Here is an 18,219-nt window from a genome sequence, read left to right as displayed (position 1 = left end):
CCATTATTTCTCCTCCACCAAACTTTTCAGTTGGCACTATGCATTCGGGCAGGTAGCGTTCTCCTGGCATCCGCCAAACCCAGATTAGTCCGTTGGACTACTGCATGGTGAAGTGTGATTCATCATTCCAGAGAACGCGTTTCCACTGCTCGAAAGTCCAATGGCGGTGGGCTTTACACCACTCCAGCCGACACTAGGCATTGCGCATGGTGATCTTAGGGTTGTGTGCGGCTGCTCGGCCATGGAAACCCATTTCATGAAGCTCCTGACGACCGGTTCTTGTGCTGACATTGCTTCCAGAGGCAGGTTGGAACTCTAATGACTGCTCCAACCGAGGACAGACAGTTTTTACACGCTTTAGCACTCGGCGGTACCGTTCTGTGAGCTTGTGTAGCCTACCACTTCGCGGCTGAGATGTTGTTGCTCCTAGATGTTCCCACTTCACAATAACAGTACTTACAGTTGACCGGGGCAGCTCTAGCAGGGCATCCTACGACAGCGCCTTCAGTAAGGCTATTCTACTGCCAATGTTTGTCTATGTAGATTGCATGGCTGTGTGCTCGATTTTATACACCTGTCAGCAACGGGTGTGGCTGAAATAGCCGATTCAACTAATTTGAAGGGGTGTCCACATACTTTTGTGTATATATAGTATGTCTTGGGTTTTATAGTATGTCTTGGGTTTTAGTTCTTTCAAAGTTTGAGACTGCTCAGTACTCAATGTCTTTCTTTATTAGTTGTATAGTCAGTCAAAGCTATTGGAACAGTGGTTTTGGTGAACAGTGGGAGTATGTTTTTGGACAGTAAGAATTGGTGCAGTATCCTTGAATACAGCTGGCGGTATACAGTGTGCTTCATTATAACAATATATCCAGGATGCTAATAAATACATGAACACTGCTTACAACAGTCTTAAACCAATTGCAAAAAACTGATATTGAGATTATGAAGAGAAAAAAAACATTCCTCTGCAATAAATGAGAGAAATCTCACTGTAGTATGAAAACAGTCAAACAGTTCAGATTCCTCAGCAGAGAGGTGGTGCAACAAGGAACTATCATCTTAGTCCACTCTTCACCTCTCCTCCTTTTGAGTTGATTTGGTTTCTCTTCCAAACTGTTGGGATCTAGGAAGAAGAAAGAGGGTTTTTATAACAACACAAGTCATGGAAATGATCAGAATAATCTCAAGATGAAACACTGAAACACTCCAACTGCTCTTAAACGCAAATAAAACTAAATGCATGCTATTTAACCAATCATTGCCCGCACCTGCCCGCCCATCCAGCATCACTACTCTGGACGGCTCTGACTTAGAATACGTGGATAACTACAAATCCTACCGATCCTCGACTTCGGCGATGTCATCTATAAAATAGCCTCCAACACTCTACTCAACAAACTGGATGCAGTCTATCACAGTGCCATCCGTTTTGTCACCAAAGCCCCATACACTACCCACCACTGCGACCTATACGCTCTCGTTGGCTGGCCCTCGCTTCATACTCTACGCCAAACCCACTGGCTACAGGTTATCTACAAGTCTCTGCTAGGTAAAGCCCCGCCTTATCTCAGCTCGCTGGTCACCATAGCAGCACCCACTCGTAGCACGCGCTCCAGCAGGTATATCTCACTGGTCACCCCCAAAAGCCAATTCCTCCTTTGGTCGTCTTTCCTTCCAGTTCTCTGCTGCCAATGACTGGAAGGAACTGCAAAAATCACTGAAGCTGGAGATTCCCATCTCCCTCACAAGCTTTAAGCACCAGCTGTCAGAGCAGCTCACAGATCACTGCACCTGTTCATAGCCCATCTGTATACAGCCCATCTATCTACCTCATCCCCATACTGTATTTATTTATTTTGCTCCTTTTGCACCCCAGTATCTCTACTTGCACATCCATCTTTTGCACATCTACCATTCCAGTGTTTAATTGCCATATTGTAATTACTTCACCACCATGGCCTATTTATTGCCTTAATTCCCTTATTTTACCTAATTTGCACTCACTGTATATAGACTTTTTGTTTTCTTTTTTCTACTGTATTATTGACTGTATGTTTTGTTCATTCCACTCTGTGTTGTTGTATGTGTCGAACTGCTATGCTTTATCTTGGCCAGGTCACAGTTGCAAATGAGAACTTGTTCTCAACTAGCCTACCTGGTTAAATAAAGGTTAAATAAATAAAACTACATTTTAAAACTGAGCTTAAGCATGATCAAGATGTCAGACACATGCAGTACTTAGGGACTTTATACACGTTACACACTAGTATGCATCAGATGATACTCATTTCTATCCAAATAAATCATGAAATGAACAATTCAATTACCTGTGGGGGGACAGTAGGCTCAAGATGTCGACCCAGGAACGAGAGCAGTCTCCTCCAGATTAGTCCACTACCAAGGAACATGAAGCCTGTCACCAGCCAGAACACCTTGGGGTCCTGGGGGAACAAACACGACACCATAGATAAAACTCTCTGTTCGATCTAGCGTTACATCTCTATGGACCACACACTGAGCCAGTCATCCTTCACCTCAGGTTCATCTGCCATTTAGCAATATTACATTGCTGCAGCTGGCTAGTTTACAATGAGCATGTGTTGCCAGGTTAACAAACTCAATGTTAAATTGTCTCACGTGTAATTTCTAAGATTAAAGCTTTATCATCAATGCATATCATTAACCTCCTCAAACGTCGATTCCAAGTTCATCCCAAAGGCGACGCCCATCAGGCCAAATAGGGAGAGTGAGAAGGTCCCCATGGTGAGCTGCAGGTTCAGACGCATCATCACGTTCCGGTGACTGGGTGGGCCATGGCCCATGGGGACAGAGGGAAATGGGATGGTAACAAACTAGGCCTGACTAACAGAGAGCTGTTTAAGCCAATTAACAACAGGAGAAAATAAAAATGGCATGTTAAGCAGTTGGAAAAATAGGCTAGTTCCCCTGATAGCATGAAATACAGAAAACGACATCAGGACAAATGAAGTCTACCAAAAGCCAGTTAAATCAGCAATACTGATTTTTTTAAACTGATTTTTTTTTGTCTAGCTAGATAATTCTGCCAGCGTATTTTGTATGGACGCAGCATGACTACTACACTATACCAGAGATGCATAACTGGCGCCCCCCCTTAAATATTACTAACAGGTTAAACACATTTTGGCCAAGGGATCTATGAAATAAGTTTAGTGTGTAATAGAATCAAATATAATATTATTAATCTATAATGTATGTTTTTAACCCTGGGCAATATGGGCCTGGGAGGCTCACAGGGATATTGATATACACAGTACTCCACCAACTATACATTTGGAACTCATTGAAGCTTTAAAACATTAAAGTTTTGTCTCTTAAAGCTGCAACAACCAAAGAATCTCTTCCCCGTGACAAAATGTGCAGAATTACAGGATATTAGCTTGAAAACTGCAAATGGTTCTCTCTGATGTCAAGAGACGGGCCTGTAAAATGTTCCTTCCCAGGTCCGAGACTTGGTTCGTCCGGCCACGCACTGCCGAAGTCATAGTAAAACTTTTTGTATGCTATTTGTTATCTCACTCGAGTTGTGTTCTGATTATGAGGGGGTCCCTGATGAATTTGCTATCACAAAAGGGGTCCCCGGGCCCAAAAAGTTTGAGAACCCCTGCCCTATTCCCTACATAGTGGACTACTTTTGAGGCCTATGGGCCCTGGTCAAACATACTGTACTATATAGGAAACAGGGATGCAGACAGGGTTTAGTCGTCAGTACCTGTCCAGGTTGATGAAGATAACACTCTCTGAGTCGTCTATCAGGCCCTTGAGCTCCCTGGTCGTGTTGCCCAGATCCTCAGCCTGCATGAAGTAGTTCTCCAGGAGAAGCTCCATCTCCTCAGCATGATCAATGCCCAGACTGCTCTCCTCACTGCCTCCAGAGACACACACAACAACAAGAGAGACCAATAAAGCCTTCATCCAACAACTCTTAAGAAAAAAAATATATATACTTTATTCATCCACACGAGAGAAATGTCTAGGTTTTAAAGGCTGGACCACGAGGCAGCCACAGTGCCATGCCCAGTGAGCAGTTCAGGGGGTTTACATCAAGGGTGACCCCTGACGTATTGATGCCAGCAACCCTCCCGTTGTCAGCTCACTCCCACCATAATGAAAAACGTGTACAATGAACACAAATAATCTCATGAAGTACCATGTGCCTACAAAATCTGCATGTTGAAATTTCACTTACAACACACGTGGATCCGTCCACTTGGTGACACAAAGCTCCTCGATCATCTCCTCTTCGTCTAGGATCTTCAGCAGACTGTCCTTGAAGACCTTGATGTCTGTCTCCAGCTCTGACAGGCTGGGCAGAAAACAGTTAGGGTTGAACAATTCTGGTAACTTTCCCCCAAATTCCCAGAAATCCCGGTTGGAAGTCTCCCGAATCAGGATGGAGAAAGGGAATGAGATTGACTACACAGAGCTAAACCAGCCATGCCTTCTCGTGCAGGACTTCTAGATCCATACAATAGCCCTGGCCCAACTATAACCATAGGTGTTCATCTTTTCTACACCTACAATACTTTAAGTCATTTAGCTGATGCTCATATCCAGAGTGACTTACAGGAGCAATTAGGGTTAAGTGCCTTGCTCAAGGGCACATTGACAGATTTTTTACGTAGTCAGCTCGGATTCAAACCAGCAACCTTTCAGTTACTGGCCCAATGCCCGTAATAGAGGATCTGCCTTGATAAGATGAACCAAACGTTACATGCAAAAGCAGCAACGCTCCTTATCATGATGTGACTGGCATTGCTTTTCCACTCACTTCTTTCTGTTCTGAAGAAGTATATGCAGTTTGCTGCGATCTGCAGAGAGTAGTTTAGGATCCACAAGAGACTCTAGAATGTCCAGGATGACAGGGTGAACCTCATTCAGCCGAGCCTGAAGGGTGTTTACCTATACACAAAACAAACAGACACATACATGCATAAACAAATACCAGGTGACACTTTATTTGGATAGTCCCAAGTAGATGGTTTGTAGATGTTCAATAACTGTCAACAGCATATCAACTAACTATCCACTAACCCTTATCCTGAGGTACTGACCTGTTGCTCCCTCTTCAACCACGGATCATTATTTCACCCTGCTGGTCATCTATGAACGTTTGAACATCTTGAAGAACAATCTGGCCTTATTGGCCATGTTCTGTTATAATCTCCACCCGGCACAGCCAGAAGAGGACTGGCCACCCCTCAGAGGCTGGTTCCTCTCTTGGTTTCTTCCTAGGTTCCTGCCTTTCTAGGGAGTTTCTCCTAGCCACCGTGTTACTACATCTGCATTGCTTGCTGTTTGGGGTTTTAGGCTGGGTTTCTGTATTGCACTTTGACATCTGCTGATGTAAAAAGAGCTTTATAAATAAATGTAATTGATTGATCCGAACCCTGAACTCAACCCTTACCCTAACCCTAGCAAGCAGTTGCTTATCAACAGATAGTATGACCATGAGTAGATCATCAATATGGGACTATCCAAATAAAGTGTGAACAATTGTTGTGATAAATGAATAGTAAATGAGTGATTGAGTAGCGTGCGTCTTACCCTGTGCTGCAGAATAGCTTCAAGGGCTCTGAACTCAAATGGCAGTGAATGAGTGGCAAGAGCTCCATGATCCCCATTCAACTGCGGAGCCAACTCCAGGACCAGCCATCTCTCCAATCCCAGACCTCGGAAATCCAACACCAACAGGCTATTGGGGGTCACTACTGCCTTCAAGGCCTGAAGACACAAGAACAGACTCTGTTCAGGTGCAAAAACGAGTCAAGTTCGGTCACCTGTCTTTTCTAGTGTGCGATTTTATACTTGTTTTTTTTAATCATAGGATTCTCTAAAAGTTAGAGGATAATTTGAGGCTAGCTGTCACGACAGGTGACAAACGCAGCAGTTTAGCTAACAGTACCTTCAGCATAACGCTGTAACATGAAACAAAAACAGTACATAGCTACCTCCATGCGAATGATGATGTTGTTGTTCCTAGCGGTGATGCTGGTGAAGTGTTGGAACCTGAGGTCTCTGGCCTGCAGACTCAGCTCATGATACAGCTCCATCTTCTTCTTCTCTGAGATAGGAATCAGACCAGGGGTCAGAAGTCACACTCAAAACTTATAGGAAGGACAAATACCTTGTCAGTAACAAAGTACAATAAACAATTGCATTTCGATGTAGTCCTTGTGAGAACAGAAAACTAAAGAAAAGCAAATAATGGGCAAGCTAATGAGGACAATAGATGTTCCAATACTTACCAAATGAGGTTACATTTCCATCTTTGTCAAATTTCATCTATGACAGAAGAGCACAGTTGTAGCTACTGCCAGTATATTGCTGTAGAACTTGTAGGTACATTCCACACACTCCCTCAGGTGAACAATATAGGTAGTCACAATGAACTGACACATTGGTTCTCTCTCTTCTTGCATTTTGCAGAAGCAATCTTTTTATAGAATGTTGGCATTGTCAATGTTGATAAACATTTGATCATATCCCATATACCGCTGACAGACATAACATTTAGGAGAGACTAGAATAACAATTTCAAATTGGATATGATTGACACAACTAAAACTTGCCACTTACCACAATAAAAGTAGGAGCCACACTGGAGAGGGATGCCTCAGTTCCTCTATGGCGAATTAAATATGCTGCCAATTAAACAAAAATAATAATCCATTAGCCAACAACATGTGTTGCAGCTAGGTCTTCTTTTTTGGTGGGGTTTATCGGCGGTTGGCATCCAATGTTATTTACATTTTAGTCATTTAGCAGACACTCTTATCCAGAGCGACTTACAGTAGTGAATGCATACATTTTTTTGTACTGGCTCCCGTGGGAATTGAACCCAAACCTTGGCATTGCAAACACCATGCTCTACCAACTGAGCCACAGGGAAGGCTGTGGTGCAGGTTATGGTGCATTACCGCCAACTACTACTGGAGTGGGGGCCAGAGACGGGGAGAAACTAAATCCTACTTGCCAGCCCCGTTGCTCTTAAAAAATATAAAATATTTGACGTTCTACTCAATATACTCTAAACTAACTTCCTGTTTCCCCTTCTCCCTCATATTAGATCTCAGCCTCTCTCTTTCCCTCTGATACTGCCCACACTGTAGCAATACAAGCTCCACAGTCTGTTTCTCTGTAAAAAAAAAGGCCTCTTCTGTCCCTTCCTGACGTCCTCCCCAACTTTCCTCTGTACTTCGAATAAATGCCTGCCCATGGTATCTCTATTCCACTGCTCCTGTCATCTCTGCACCTTCACTGTCCATACCAGGCTTTTTGCCTCTGCCTGGCTCATTGAAACGACAACATCAACACTACTAAGTGCTGGTTTCACCAGTACATTTATGTAGTCTCCCCAACACCTCTAGATCAACTACTGGAGGCGGGAGTAGCCTTGTGCAGCTAGGTCTAGCCATAACAGTAAAAATGTTACATCACCTACCAGGCGGACATGATTGCAACAGTGTTGCTTTCCCCCTCGTCACCGGCTGATGCTTGGCAAGTTGGCATTTTATAGGTGATCTGGAACAACTCACTGTTCTGCAGGTCAAACAGCCGGCGAGGACCCTGAATTTAATGTCCAGAGATCTCCGAAGACCACCCATGGTGAACGACTTGAAACAAGCTTCCATTGCTTTGTTCACCACCACTGCATTTTAGCAAAGTGTCCTTAGTTCTTTAGCTACTTATTTAGTCTAGCCAGTTGATCAGTTGCATTGCTGGTTATTCCACTTGCATCCGGAACTGAATCACTAACGTAGGCTAGGTAGCTGGTAAACTTATCAGCTGGCTACGTTGCACTGGACAAAGACAGTGGTTTGTTCTGCAAAATCATACAACCGTTTCAGTCCAAAGTCGGGTAAATTCTATTTTGTGAGCACAGTTGCTGGATCGAATCCCCGAGCTGACAAGGTAAAAATCTGTTGTTCTGCCCCTGAGCAAGGCAGTTATCCCACTGTTCCCCGGGCGCCGAAGACGTGGATGTCGATTAAGGCAGCCCTCCACACCTCTCTGATTCAGAGGGTTTGGGATAAAAGCAGATGACACATTTCAGTTGAATGCATTCAGTTATACAACTAACTAGGTATCCCCTTTATTTAGCTAGTTAGCACGTAAACAAGGCGCTAGCTAGCAAGTTAGCTAACTGCTAACGTTAGCGAACAAACTTTTATGCTGCTAGCAGGAGACTAGCTCGTGCTTCCTGAACGAACTTCTAAACGTGTCGCACAGTCGCAAAAATGTGCCATATGTGATTAAAATAGCAAATAACAATAGGCTTGCAGCTGGTATAGCTAAATCCAAGATACGTTATTCCTCCGTAACACAGGGACAGCTAGTTCTGAGCAACTACAACGGGCAGGCATCCGGGTGTTTTGGTGTTACAGTAACACGTGCTCGTGCATGACCCTGAACTCGAGAGGATGAATCAGTTTCAACCAATGACGTTGTTCAACGAAAGAAAACTTTACTTGAGACTTCCGTATATGTTCGGGAAGAAACAAAACACCCTAAATATTTTCCAATTTATCCACGAAATGTAATTTCCCTATGCTGAAAAGATACATTACATTGAGGGTTGTGTTTTCACATTGTGGTTACCACTGTGGCACCCAATCGTCACCCTGTATTTCACCTGACGCGGAACGGGGAGGCGTTATCCGCGTCAACACCACCACCACCGAACCGTAGGCGTCTTCGCGTGCTGCCTGGATACAGTTCTGGCTTACAAGATGCCGAGCGGCGTGATGCGCCTGATTTGACAAATTGTATATTTTGTGGTCCTATACTCCTAGCTTTAGCTGTCAATGTCCACCATTCGTTTTGGTCGTTTTTTATTTTTACATTTCATACCAGTATGTTCCCTTCGTGCTATTCAAAGCCGACGAGTTCGAAGGACCTATTCAAAAGGACTTATCTGACAAAGATATTACTAGGAGTGTTCGTCGTGTATATGTCACACACCTGCTGGGTGATTTATGGCTTTGTATACACCAAGCCTTGTGAGAAAGGTAAAGGAGACTGCATTTTTTCCTACCTTGCAGAAAGACCCCGTCTCCAGGTAAATAGTGGCCTTGATCTTACACATACTGCAGTGAAACCCTAGATTTAGGGTAGGTTTTTAGTACAATTAATCATCTTTAGCTATTGTATTTGGTCAGAGAATTCATGTATCACAATTTAATTAGTGACCATGGTGCACAAGAAGTGTCTTTCAGAGCCCATAAAGATAAATTGAATTGAATCATTGTGAAGTCTCATTTATTTTAACAGCTCAGCATTTTCTCCAGTTTGAGGCCTGACCACAGTGAACTCAACCTCATCATCAAGATAGATGACTTTGACATACATTCTAAATTTGAAAGGTAGGCCGAAGTCCCATTTAAATCTGCAGTCATGTGGCGTAAAAATAGCATGTCACTTTTAGTTGAGTATAAAGATAAGGTTATGGGTTGCATCCCAAATGGCACTGTATTCCCTATAGTCCCTGGTCTAAAGTAGTGCACTATATAGACACTATGGTGTCATTTGGGACAGAAGCCTATATCTCTCACCTGTCACCATTGCTTTTCTTGATTTAAAGGGTGGTGAATGTATCCCTGCCGTTGGCAACACGTAACAACGGGACTCTGCACACATTGGTTTATGTACACAAGTTTGGAGTGTCTCCCTTGCAGGATAACCGGCAGGTCCATCATGTTGCCCAGCTCAGCACCTACATGATGTCCAGAGGAAATCTCAGCTCTGCTAAAGAGGTCCTCAAAGTAAGACAACTAAACAATTCCTGTTTCATTCTGGACTGGCAAAAGATCATCTTTAAGTCCTCTGTTTGGTTGACCCATTTGATCATCTCTTTCATGGCTTCTCCTGGTCTTGCGTTTTCTCAGAAACATGCTGCCACTGCTCCTCGAGAAGTAGACAGACCCATCTCTCACTGGAGGTCCCGTCTAACCCTAAACATGATGTCAGAGGACTTCACCTTCAACAGAGGGACCTTGCCAAGTGATGTCCGGCGCTACATGAGAGTGTAAGTCTCATATATAATGTTTGTATTGTGTGAGTGTGTTTATTTTGGGAGTGGGTGTGCGCTATAAGGCCTAAAATACACTTATATAGCACAGCATCACTCACATTATGCAGAGCTAGCTACAGAGATGGTGAGAAATATTGATGTTTTGTATTTCAGATATTTTGTCTCGTGTTTTAGATTTCAGGATGAAAACAGGATGGTATATCTCCCACTTTTACACATTGATGAACTCAGCGTCAGGGTAAAGGACATGATGGTGAGATGTTACTCTTCATGTAAATTATATTACAGTTATAAATACTAATCAAGAACATTAAAACATACCTCACAAAGAGGGCTTGGAGGATACTTGTTTTTACAACATGTGTTTGTAGGAGATTAACGGCTCCACAACCAAACTACCTCTTACAATATCCTACGAAGGCCTATCGCTGAGGCAATTCCGTCTCTGGATCCACATGCAGGATGTAATGTTTTCACTGAAACGTTTTGGTTAGTTTATTACTTTAGTCCTAAACTTTAGCCCTCCTTTTAAACTACAGAGATAACATATACGTTTGTCAACTTCTTGTAAAATAACTTTTTTTGCTTCATTTATTACAGGGTTCACTGAGGTGAATATAGATGAAATCAAAGGTGTTCTTGTGGACAACAACTTGTACCTGTTAGCATTGACTACCCTGGTGACTGCATTCCATGTAAGTGATTTTCTATTAGAATTCATTAATTCTATCACAAAGATCATTTCAAATCATGTCAGCCATCTACAGTTTTCTTTGTCTAATGTTTCAGTTCATATTTGAATTCCTGGCCTTTAAAAATGACATAAGCTTTTGGAGGAAGAAGAAAAACATGGTGGGCATGTCTCGCAAAACAGGTACGAGTGAGGGAGGAGTAAAATACATCTTTATAATAATGCATTTCATGTTCTTATTTATGCATCCAAGTTTTCATGCCAATTTCCTAACTGAGTTAGGGAAGATGAGGTGTCAGGCTTGAAATTCGTTCCAAATGGCACCCTATTCCCTCTATAGTGCACTACTTTTGACCATGGTAGTGCACTACATAGGGAATAGGGTACCATTTGGGACAGATATGTGGTGTTTGTGCAGATTTGGGTATCATTACTACAGATAGTTAGCCAAGGCAGGCCTCTGGATAATCCCACCATCTGCCCACAAACACTACCTCCAGCAGCACACAAATCTACTGATCTACTCCCATCTACCTCAGCACTAACCCAGCTCTATCTGTTTCTCTATGCTGTTCTGTTCCAGTGCTGTGGAGATGCTTTAGCACCATAGTGATTCTCCTGAAAATGCTGGAGGAACGAAGCAGCTTGCTAGGTCTTATTCCTGTTGGAATAGGAACCACAATTGAGGTATCTGCCATGAATCAGCAGTTTGGAAAGGATTTAGAATATCAATACAAATAATCAATGCTTTTTGCCAACCATAGCTGCGGATGGCAGAAGGTTCAGTGTTACCATACCAGATCTCATGAATTCCTTCTTCTCCCTCTATACATACCTGTAGGTATGGAAGGTCAAAAAGGTTTCCAAAATACAGCTACAGTGGAGAACCTCTAGGTCCATAGTTCATGTAAGTATTAAAAAATGTGTATATATATTGTTTATTCACGTTGTGTGCATGGAGGGCCAATGAGTACATGTTGATTTTAATTAAGAATCTTATTGAAAAAAACAGATTGAAAAAAATGTATCTTTTAGTGTTAAAAACAAACAGTAGTATAAATTCAGGATTATTCCTTGAAACTGGTTGTCTTCAGGTTGGTAAATTTGATGAATCAGAGAGAAAGACTATACAACATGACACACAGGTAAGTGCTGAATTAGTGGTATGTTTGGTTCCTCTTAACACTAATACCATAAATCAAGCAGACAAGTATTTTCTAATGCAGTTCTCCATTTTCTAGGCAATGAAATGCCTGTCTTATTTAGTGTACCCTCTGTCTATTAGTGGAGCCATCTTCTCTCTGGTGTACCTGAGGTATAAAAAGTAAGACAAGTCTGGAGTTTAATTGTATTTAAAATATAAATAAATAGGTTTGATGAGGACATTGATCATCAACGTATCTAATATTCAGATTTTATTTTGACAGCTACTATTCATGGTTAATCAACAGCCTTGTCAGTGGTAAGTTTACACATAACCCCCAAGGAGGCTTGATAGAGTATGTTTTGAATTTAATATCAATTGATCACACAAATACAATATTTTATATAGATCTTTAACACTAGCCTGGTCAAGCAGACTGAACGCTGCACTCACTGTTTGTTGTACTGTGAAGTGAAACAGAATGTGACCTACCGAGAGATCAGGCTGGTTTCACAAGGCTACTTTATCATGGCCAATATGTTATTTTTTTTATTAGCAACTACAGATGTAGGATCTTAATTTGATCACTTTTGTTGCATAGAATTTTCCTGCACTGCCAAATGCAGATAAGCTTTGTGATTTACTGAAAACCCACACTAACACACTAACGTTATTGCACTTTACATATAGCCTACTTTTGGCCAGCTAATAGCTTAACCACCAGTCAAGCAACATGGACTAAATGTTCAAATCATGTTGCCGCAGCATTATTTTGCTTTGACAAAAGGTCAAATTAAGATCCTACATCTTGTATTAGTGGGTAATATCAATAATTCCAACTGAAACTGGGCTTCCCCCTGCAGGGATTTATGCTTTTGGATTCCTCTCTATGGCTCCTCAGCTGTTCATTAACTTCAAGGTTTGTCCTACTTTGTCCTAATTTAGAGCATAATGGGCCCTGAGTAAAATGTTCTATTTTGGCACAAATCTTCACTTTTTCTTGTTCTTCTTCAGTTGAAGTCCGTGGGCCATTTGCAATGGAACGTATTGATGTATAAAGTGAGTAGCAACAGTAACTGTTTTATAGTATAATTCATTGTTGTTGGAGCGATAAGCAGTTGCTTAACTAAAGTCCATCTAAAGTGTCATCAAGCTGTCTGTTCTTCTTCACGTTGACACTATATGCATCCCAAATGGCCCTCTATTCCATAGTGCATCCTATGGGCCCTGGTCAAATGTAATGCACTATGTTGGGAATAGGGTTTCATTGGGGGTGCATTCAGAGTTAGAATTAAGCACTCTTGTGCCTTCTCTTTAGGCAGTCAATACATTCGTCAACGATGCCTTCACCTGTGTCTTCAGCACACACCCATCCCACCAGCTGGGCTGCTTCAGGGATGAGATTCTGTTTCTCCTCTACCTTTACCAGAGGAGGTGGGTGGGACATAGTTCAGCTGTCAGTGACCCTGAAATACTCTAGACTACGTCCCAAATTGCACCCTATTCCCATATGGCTCTGGTCAAAAGTAGTGCACTTTAGAGAATAGGGTACCATTTGGGATATTGCCCTATAGTCACTCGTTATTAGATGATTTAACTGTTCATCATTCTGAGCCCTCCTGTGATCTATTGACCTGGATGATCAGGGGTTTGGTTTCTGACAGTTAACCAAACATGTGATCTCATTCATTTACTTCTCTATCTGCCCCCCACCCCCTGTAGGCTTTACTCTACGAACAAGACCAGATGTCGTGAGTATGGATCATGCCACCACAACCACAGGAAACTCAAAGCCCAATGATGACTGAGGTCATCACCAGAAAACATGGTTGAATGAAGGAAACATACCAGCACATGGTGGGGTTGTAAACAGCATGGGAGGCTCTCTGAGGGTGCATCAGGGTTTATTAGAAGCCTTTAGTAAAGTTCACAATTCGTAGAGAATACAGCTTATTTTTAGTCAACCCTGTGTTGTTCATCATTAACCACTGATATTTCCATGTGTTAGAAGTTTGACCAACCCGTATGTAGCCTACAGAAGCATGAACCTTTTTTTTGGTGATGCACATTGATTACTGCATTGTTAGGTTTGAGGCTTGCAAGAAAGGCATTTCACTGTACTTGTGGACATGACATTAACACTTGAAAAAGGAGGCTGCCCCTCGCCCTGTCTGCACTGCTCCATGTTACCAGATATAACCAGGATGTAGCCTACTGAAGCATAAAGCTGCCCACTCTGCCTGCACTGCTCCATATTGTCCACAAGAATGCAGTGTTGTCAGCTCCTTGCTGTACTGTTTTCTGCTTGTTCTTTCAGTCCTCTACTTCCTGTTTGAGAAAAGTACATGTATAGATGGGTGCTAAAGGGGGGGAATGAGAAACATGTACAAAAGATGGAGTAACGTGAAGTACAGTGAACTCCTGATAAATTCAATGGCTTTGGACAGTCATATGTGAGAGCTAACCGGAACATGCCCATAACCTGTATCTATCCAGGCTGTATTTGAAATGGGACGATTGAGCTACAATGCACTAATGAAGTTTTTTGCACTTATACAATGCGCACTTATCAGGAATCAACTGTACTTTTAAATAATGAAGATACTGTAAGGTCTTTAAAAATTAAGTAGGAAGTGTAGCCTGTTTTTGAATCACATCCTTCTACCAGGGTTTATGGAATGCCTTTCCTCTTTGATTAAATTATTACAATTAAATGATTTATGTGTTTCTCTGTTGCATTGTCATGACTAATGAAAAGCGTTAGCTGGCATACACACAAAGACAATTATTTAGTGTAGAGGTGCTGACCAACAGCGAAAACACTGTAAGCTATAAAAACACAGAGTTGCACAGTCCATACTAATACAGTCCCAGTAATCTACTGGGTAAAACACTAATGCCATGAATGATTGAACCAGGTTTTGTAGACAAACAGTGCAATTAGTGCAACCAATGACAATAGTGAGGGGTATGTCATAATTATTAGGTCGATTAGAATGAATTGAGTGAAACTGTTAAGACAATAGTTTACAGCATATGGAATATATTACGCTATTGTTATCATATGGAAACATAACTATATATTGTACATAATATTAGCATCAACTCCGGGGAGGGGCCAGCTGAGTGTAAGACTGTGTCATCTGCATATAAATGGATGAGAGAGCTTCCTACTGCCTGAGCTATTTTGTTGATGTAAATTGAGGAGAGTGTGGGGCCTAGGATCGAGCCTTGGGATACTCCCTTGGTGACAGGCAGTGGCTGAGACAGCAGATTTTTAGACTTTATACACTGCACTCTTTGAGAGAGGTAGTTAGCAAACCAGCCCAAAGACCCCTCAGAGACACCAATACTCCTTAGCCAGCCCACAAGAATGGAATGGTCTACCGTATCAAAAGCTTTGGTCAAGTCAATAAAAATAACAACTCAATATTGCTTAGAATCAAGGGCAATGGTGACATGATTCAAGACCTTTAAGGTTGCAGTGACATCCATAACCTGAGCGGAAACCAGATTGCATACCCGAGAATACTATAGACATCAAGAAAACCAGTCAATTGATTATTGACAAGTTTTTCCAAAACCTTTGATAAACAGGGCAAAATAGAAATAGGCCTATAACAGTTAGGATCAGCTTGATCTCCCCCTTTAAATAAAGGATGACCGTAGCTGCCTTCCAAGCAATGGGAACCTCCAAAGGAAAGACAGGTTAAAAGGTTTGAGATAGGCTTGGCGATGGTAGGGGCAGCGACCTTAAAGAAGAAAGGGTCTAAACCATCTGACCCAGAAGTTTTTTTGGGGACAAGTTTAAGGAGCTCCTTTAGCACCTTGGACTCAGTGACTGCCTGCAGGGAGAAACTTTGTTGCGGGGCAGGGGAAAAAGAGGGAGAAGCATTGGGGATAGTCGCATTAGAAGGGGTGGGAGATGAGGAAATGTTGGACGGGCAAGGAGGCATGGCTGAGTCAAATAGGAATCCTGACTTAATAAAGTGGGGATTAAAGAGCTTAGCCATGTGCTTCTTGTCAGTAACAACCACATCATTAGCATTAAGGGACATGGGCAGCTGTGAGGAGGAGGGTTTATTCTCCAGGTCTTTAACCGTTTTCCAGAACTTCTTGGGGTTAGACCCACAGAGAGAGAACTGCTCCTTAAAGTAACTAACTTTGGCCTTCTGGTAGCCTGAGTGCACTTATTTCTAATTTGACTGAACGATAGCCAGTCAGCCTGAGTATGCGTGTGCCGAGCCTTTCGCCAAATGCAATTCTTGAGGTGGAGTAACTTTGCAAGATCACGGTCTAACCAGGGGCTGAACCTGTTTTAATTCTCATTTTCTTTATGGGGGCGTGTTTGTTAACAAGACCACTGAAAATATAAAAAAAGAAGGTCCAAGCGTCTTCGACAGAGGGGATCAAGCTGATTCTATACCATTGTTACATGTAATCTTTTGGTTCAACCATAATGCATAATAAGCATCATCAACGGGGGGGATCATATTGGGTGTACGCTGATAAGCTGTAGAAAGAATATATTCATTTATAAGCCTTCATAAAGAAGAGAGAAGAAAAGAAAAAAGAAGAGAGAAGAATTGTTCAGAAGAAGGGACTGAGATCAGAATCAATATTCAGACCACTAGGTGTCAATGTTTTTAGATAGGATATCCAGTAGGCCTCCCTCTGTAGTAGTAGGATCTCCATGTTATCTCTTCTCCTTGGTTTTTTGCGATGCCTCTCTTGGTTTTCATTCACAGCAGCATGAAGAGTTTTGTCTTTATAGCCTCTCATTTTTAATTTATCTGTAATTTTCTTAACATTGCTGACAAAATCTGACTGGTGGCCACAGATTGGTTTAACTCTGCATAACTGGCTATATGGTAGACCCTTCTTGAGGGGAAGGGGATGCATACTATCCGCACATAGCAGGTTATTGCGGTCTGTGGGCTTTGTGTTTACCGTGCCCCTTCACTTCTTCAAAATGTTGTTAGGTTACAGCTTCGTTCTAAAATTGATGAAATTGTTATTTTTGCTCATCAATCTACACACAATACCACATAATGACAATGCAAAAACAGGTTTTTAATACATTTTTGCTGAAAAAAAAAAGAAATATCACATTTACACAAGTATTCAGAATCGTTACTCAGTACTTTGTTGAAGCCCCTTTGGCAGCGATTACAGCCTCAAGTCTTCTTGGGTATGATGCTACAAGCTTGGCACACCTGTATTTGGGGAGTTTCTCCCATTCTTCTCTGCAGATCCTCATGCTCTGTCAGGTTGGATGGGGAGCATTGCTGCACAGCTATTATAAGTCCGGGCTCTGGCTGGGCCACTCAAGGACATTCAGAGACTTGTCCCGAAGCCACTCCTGTGTTGTCTTGGCTGTGTGCTTAGGGTCTGAGGTCCTGAGTGCTCTGGAGTAGGATTTCATCAAGGATCTCGCTGTAATTTGCTACGTTAATCTTTGCCTCAATCCTGACTAGCCTCCCAGTCCCTGCCGCTGAAAAATATCTTCACAGCATGATGCTGCCACCACCATGCTTCACCAAAGTGATGGTGCCAGGTTTCCTCCAGACGTGACGCTTGGCATCAGGCCAAAGAGTTCAATCTTGTATTCATCAGACCAGAGAAACGTATTTCTCATGGTCTGACAGTCCTTTAGGTACCTTTTGGCAAACTCCAAGCGGGCTGTCGTGTGCCTTTTCCTGAGGAGTGGCTTCCGTCTGGTCACTCTACCATAAAGGCCTGATTGGTGGAGTGCTGCAGAGATGCTTGTCCTTCTACAAGGTTATCCCATCTCCACAGAGGTACTCTAGAGCTCTGTCAGAGTGACCATTGGGTTCTTGGTCACCTCCCTGACCAAGGCCCTTTTCCCCTGATTGCTCAGTTTGGCTGGGTTGCCAGCTCTAGGAAGAGTCTTGGGGGTTCCAAACTTCTTCCATTTAAGAATTTTTTTAGCCACTGTGTTCTTGGGGACCTTCAATGCTGCAGAAATGTTTCGGTACCCTTCCCCAGATCTGTGCCTTGATACAATCCTGTCTCTATGGACAATTCCTTCAACCTCATGGCTTGGTTTTTTCTCTGACATGCAGTGTCAACTGTGGGACCGTATATAGACAGGTGTGTGCCTTTCCAAATCATGTCCAATCAATTGAATTTACCACAGGTGGACTCCAATCAATGGAAACAGGATGCACCTGAGCTCAATTTGAAGTCTCATAGCAAAGGGTCTGAATACTATAAATAAGGTATTACTGTTTTTAATTTTTAATACATTTGCAAAAAATGTTAAAAAAACTTTTTTTGTCATCATGG

The 18,219-nt window shown here is 42.3% G+C and overlaps 2 protein-coding genes across 6 annotated transcripts; one reads left to right on the top strand and one right to left on the bottom strand.

The window, feature by feature from the left end:
- Positions 1-710: 710 nt before the first annotated feature.
- On the bottom strand, positions 711-8,023 carry LOC115176531 (magnesium transporter MRS2 homolog, mitochondrial). Its single transcript, XM_029736567.1, has 11 exons — positions 7,487-8,023; positions 6,622-6,686; positions 6,291-6,327; positions 5,994-6,106; positions 5,590-5,766; positions 4,814-4,944; positions 4,232-4,348; positions 3,755-3,907; positions 2,688-2,805; positions 2,331-2,444; positions 711-1,126 (listed from the first exon to the last, which is right to left on the bottom strand). Exons 1-11 carry the CDS (start codon positions 7,674-7,676, stop codon positions 1,058-1,060), a joined length of 1,284 nt encoding a protein of 427 aa, XP_029592427.1. The 5' UTR covers positions 7,677-8,023; the 3' UTR covers positions 711-1,057.
- Positions 8,024-8,358: 335 nt separating this feature from the next.
- On the top strand, positions 8,359-14,636 carry LOC115176528 (cleft lip and palate transmembrane protein 1-like protein). 5 transcript variants are annotated; one of them, XM_029736562.1, is made up of 17 exons: positions 8,365-9,103; positions 9,316-9,407; positions 9,626-9,806; positions 9,930-10,069; positions 10,229-10,328; positions 10,447-10,564; positions 10,676-10,770; positions 10,865-10,949; positions 11,350-11,453; positions 11,608-11,673; positions 11,861-11,911; positions 12,008-12,090; positions 12,194-12,228; positions 12,774-12,829; positions 12,925-12,969; positions 13,229-13,344; positions 13,633-14,636. In XM_029736562.1, the coding sequence occupies exons 1-17, from the start codon at positions 8,900-8,902 to the stop codon at positions 13,709-13,711; spliced, it is 1,650 nt and encodes a 549-aa protein (XP_029592422.1). In that variant the 5' UTR covers positions 8,365-8,899; the 3' UTR covers positions 13,712-14,636. The 5 variants fall into 5 exon arrangements, with proteins under 5 accessions (XP_029592425.1, XP_029592424.1, XP_029592422.1 ...); XM_029736563.1 differs by having other exon boundaries at positions 8,368-9,103; positions 10,250-10,328; XM_029736565.1 differs by lacking the exon at positions 13,229-13,344 and having other exon boundaries at positions 8,359-9,103.
- The last annotated feature ends 3,583 nt before the right edge of the window (positions 14,637-18,219 follow it).

The sequence above is a fragment of the Salmo trutta genome, chromosome 37 (genome assembly GCF_901001165.1).
Source record: "Salmo trutta chromosome 37, fSalTru1.1, whole genome shotgun sequence".
Lineage (NCBI taxonomy): Eukaryota > Metazoa > Chordata > Actinopteri > Salmoniformes > Salmonidae > Salmo > Salmo trutta.
Note: the sequence above shows the minus strand (reverse complement) of the source record. Positions and strands in the feature narration are given on the sequence as shown.

Coding starts and splice junctions, on each gene's coding strand:
- LOC115176531 (XM_029736567.1), bottom strand. CDS start 7,676: ATGGAAGCTTGTTTCAAGTCGTTCACCATGGGTGGTCTTCGGAGATCT. Junction 4,945..5,589: donor AAGCTATTCTGCAGCACAGG/GTAAGACGCACG, acceptor TTTTGTGTATAG/GTAAACACCCTTCAGGCTCG. Junction 3,908..4,231: donor TGGACGGATCCACGTGTGTT/GTAAGTGAAATT, acceptor CTCTGGAGGCAG/TGAGGAGAGCAGTCTGGGCA.
- LOC115176528 (XM_029736562.1), top strand. CDS start 8,900: ATGTTCCCTTCGTGCTATTCAAAGCCGACGAGTTCGAAGGACCTATTC. Junction 11,454..11,607: donor GAATAGGAACCACAATTGAG/GTATCTGCCATG, acceptor ACATACCTGTAG/GTATGGAAGGTCAAAAAGGT. Junction 12,091..12,193: donor GTGTACCTGAGGTATAAAAA/GTAAGACAAGTC, acceptor TTATTTTGACAG/CTACTATTCATGGTTAATCA.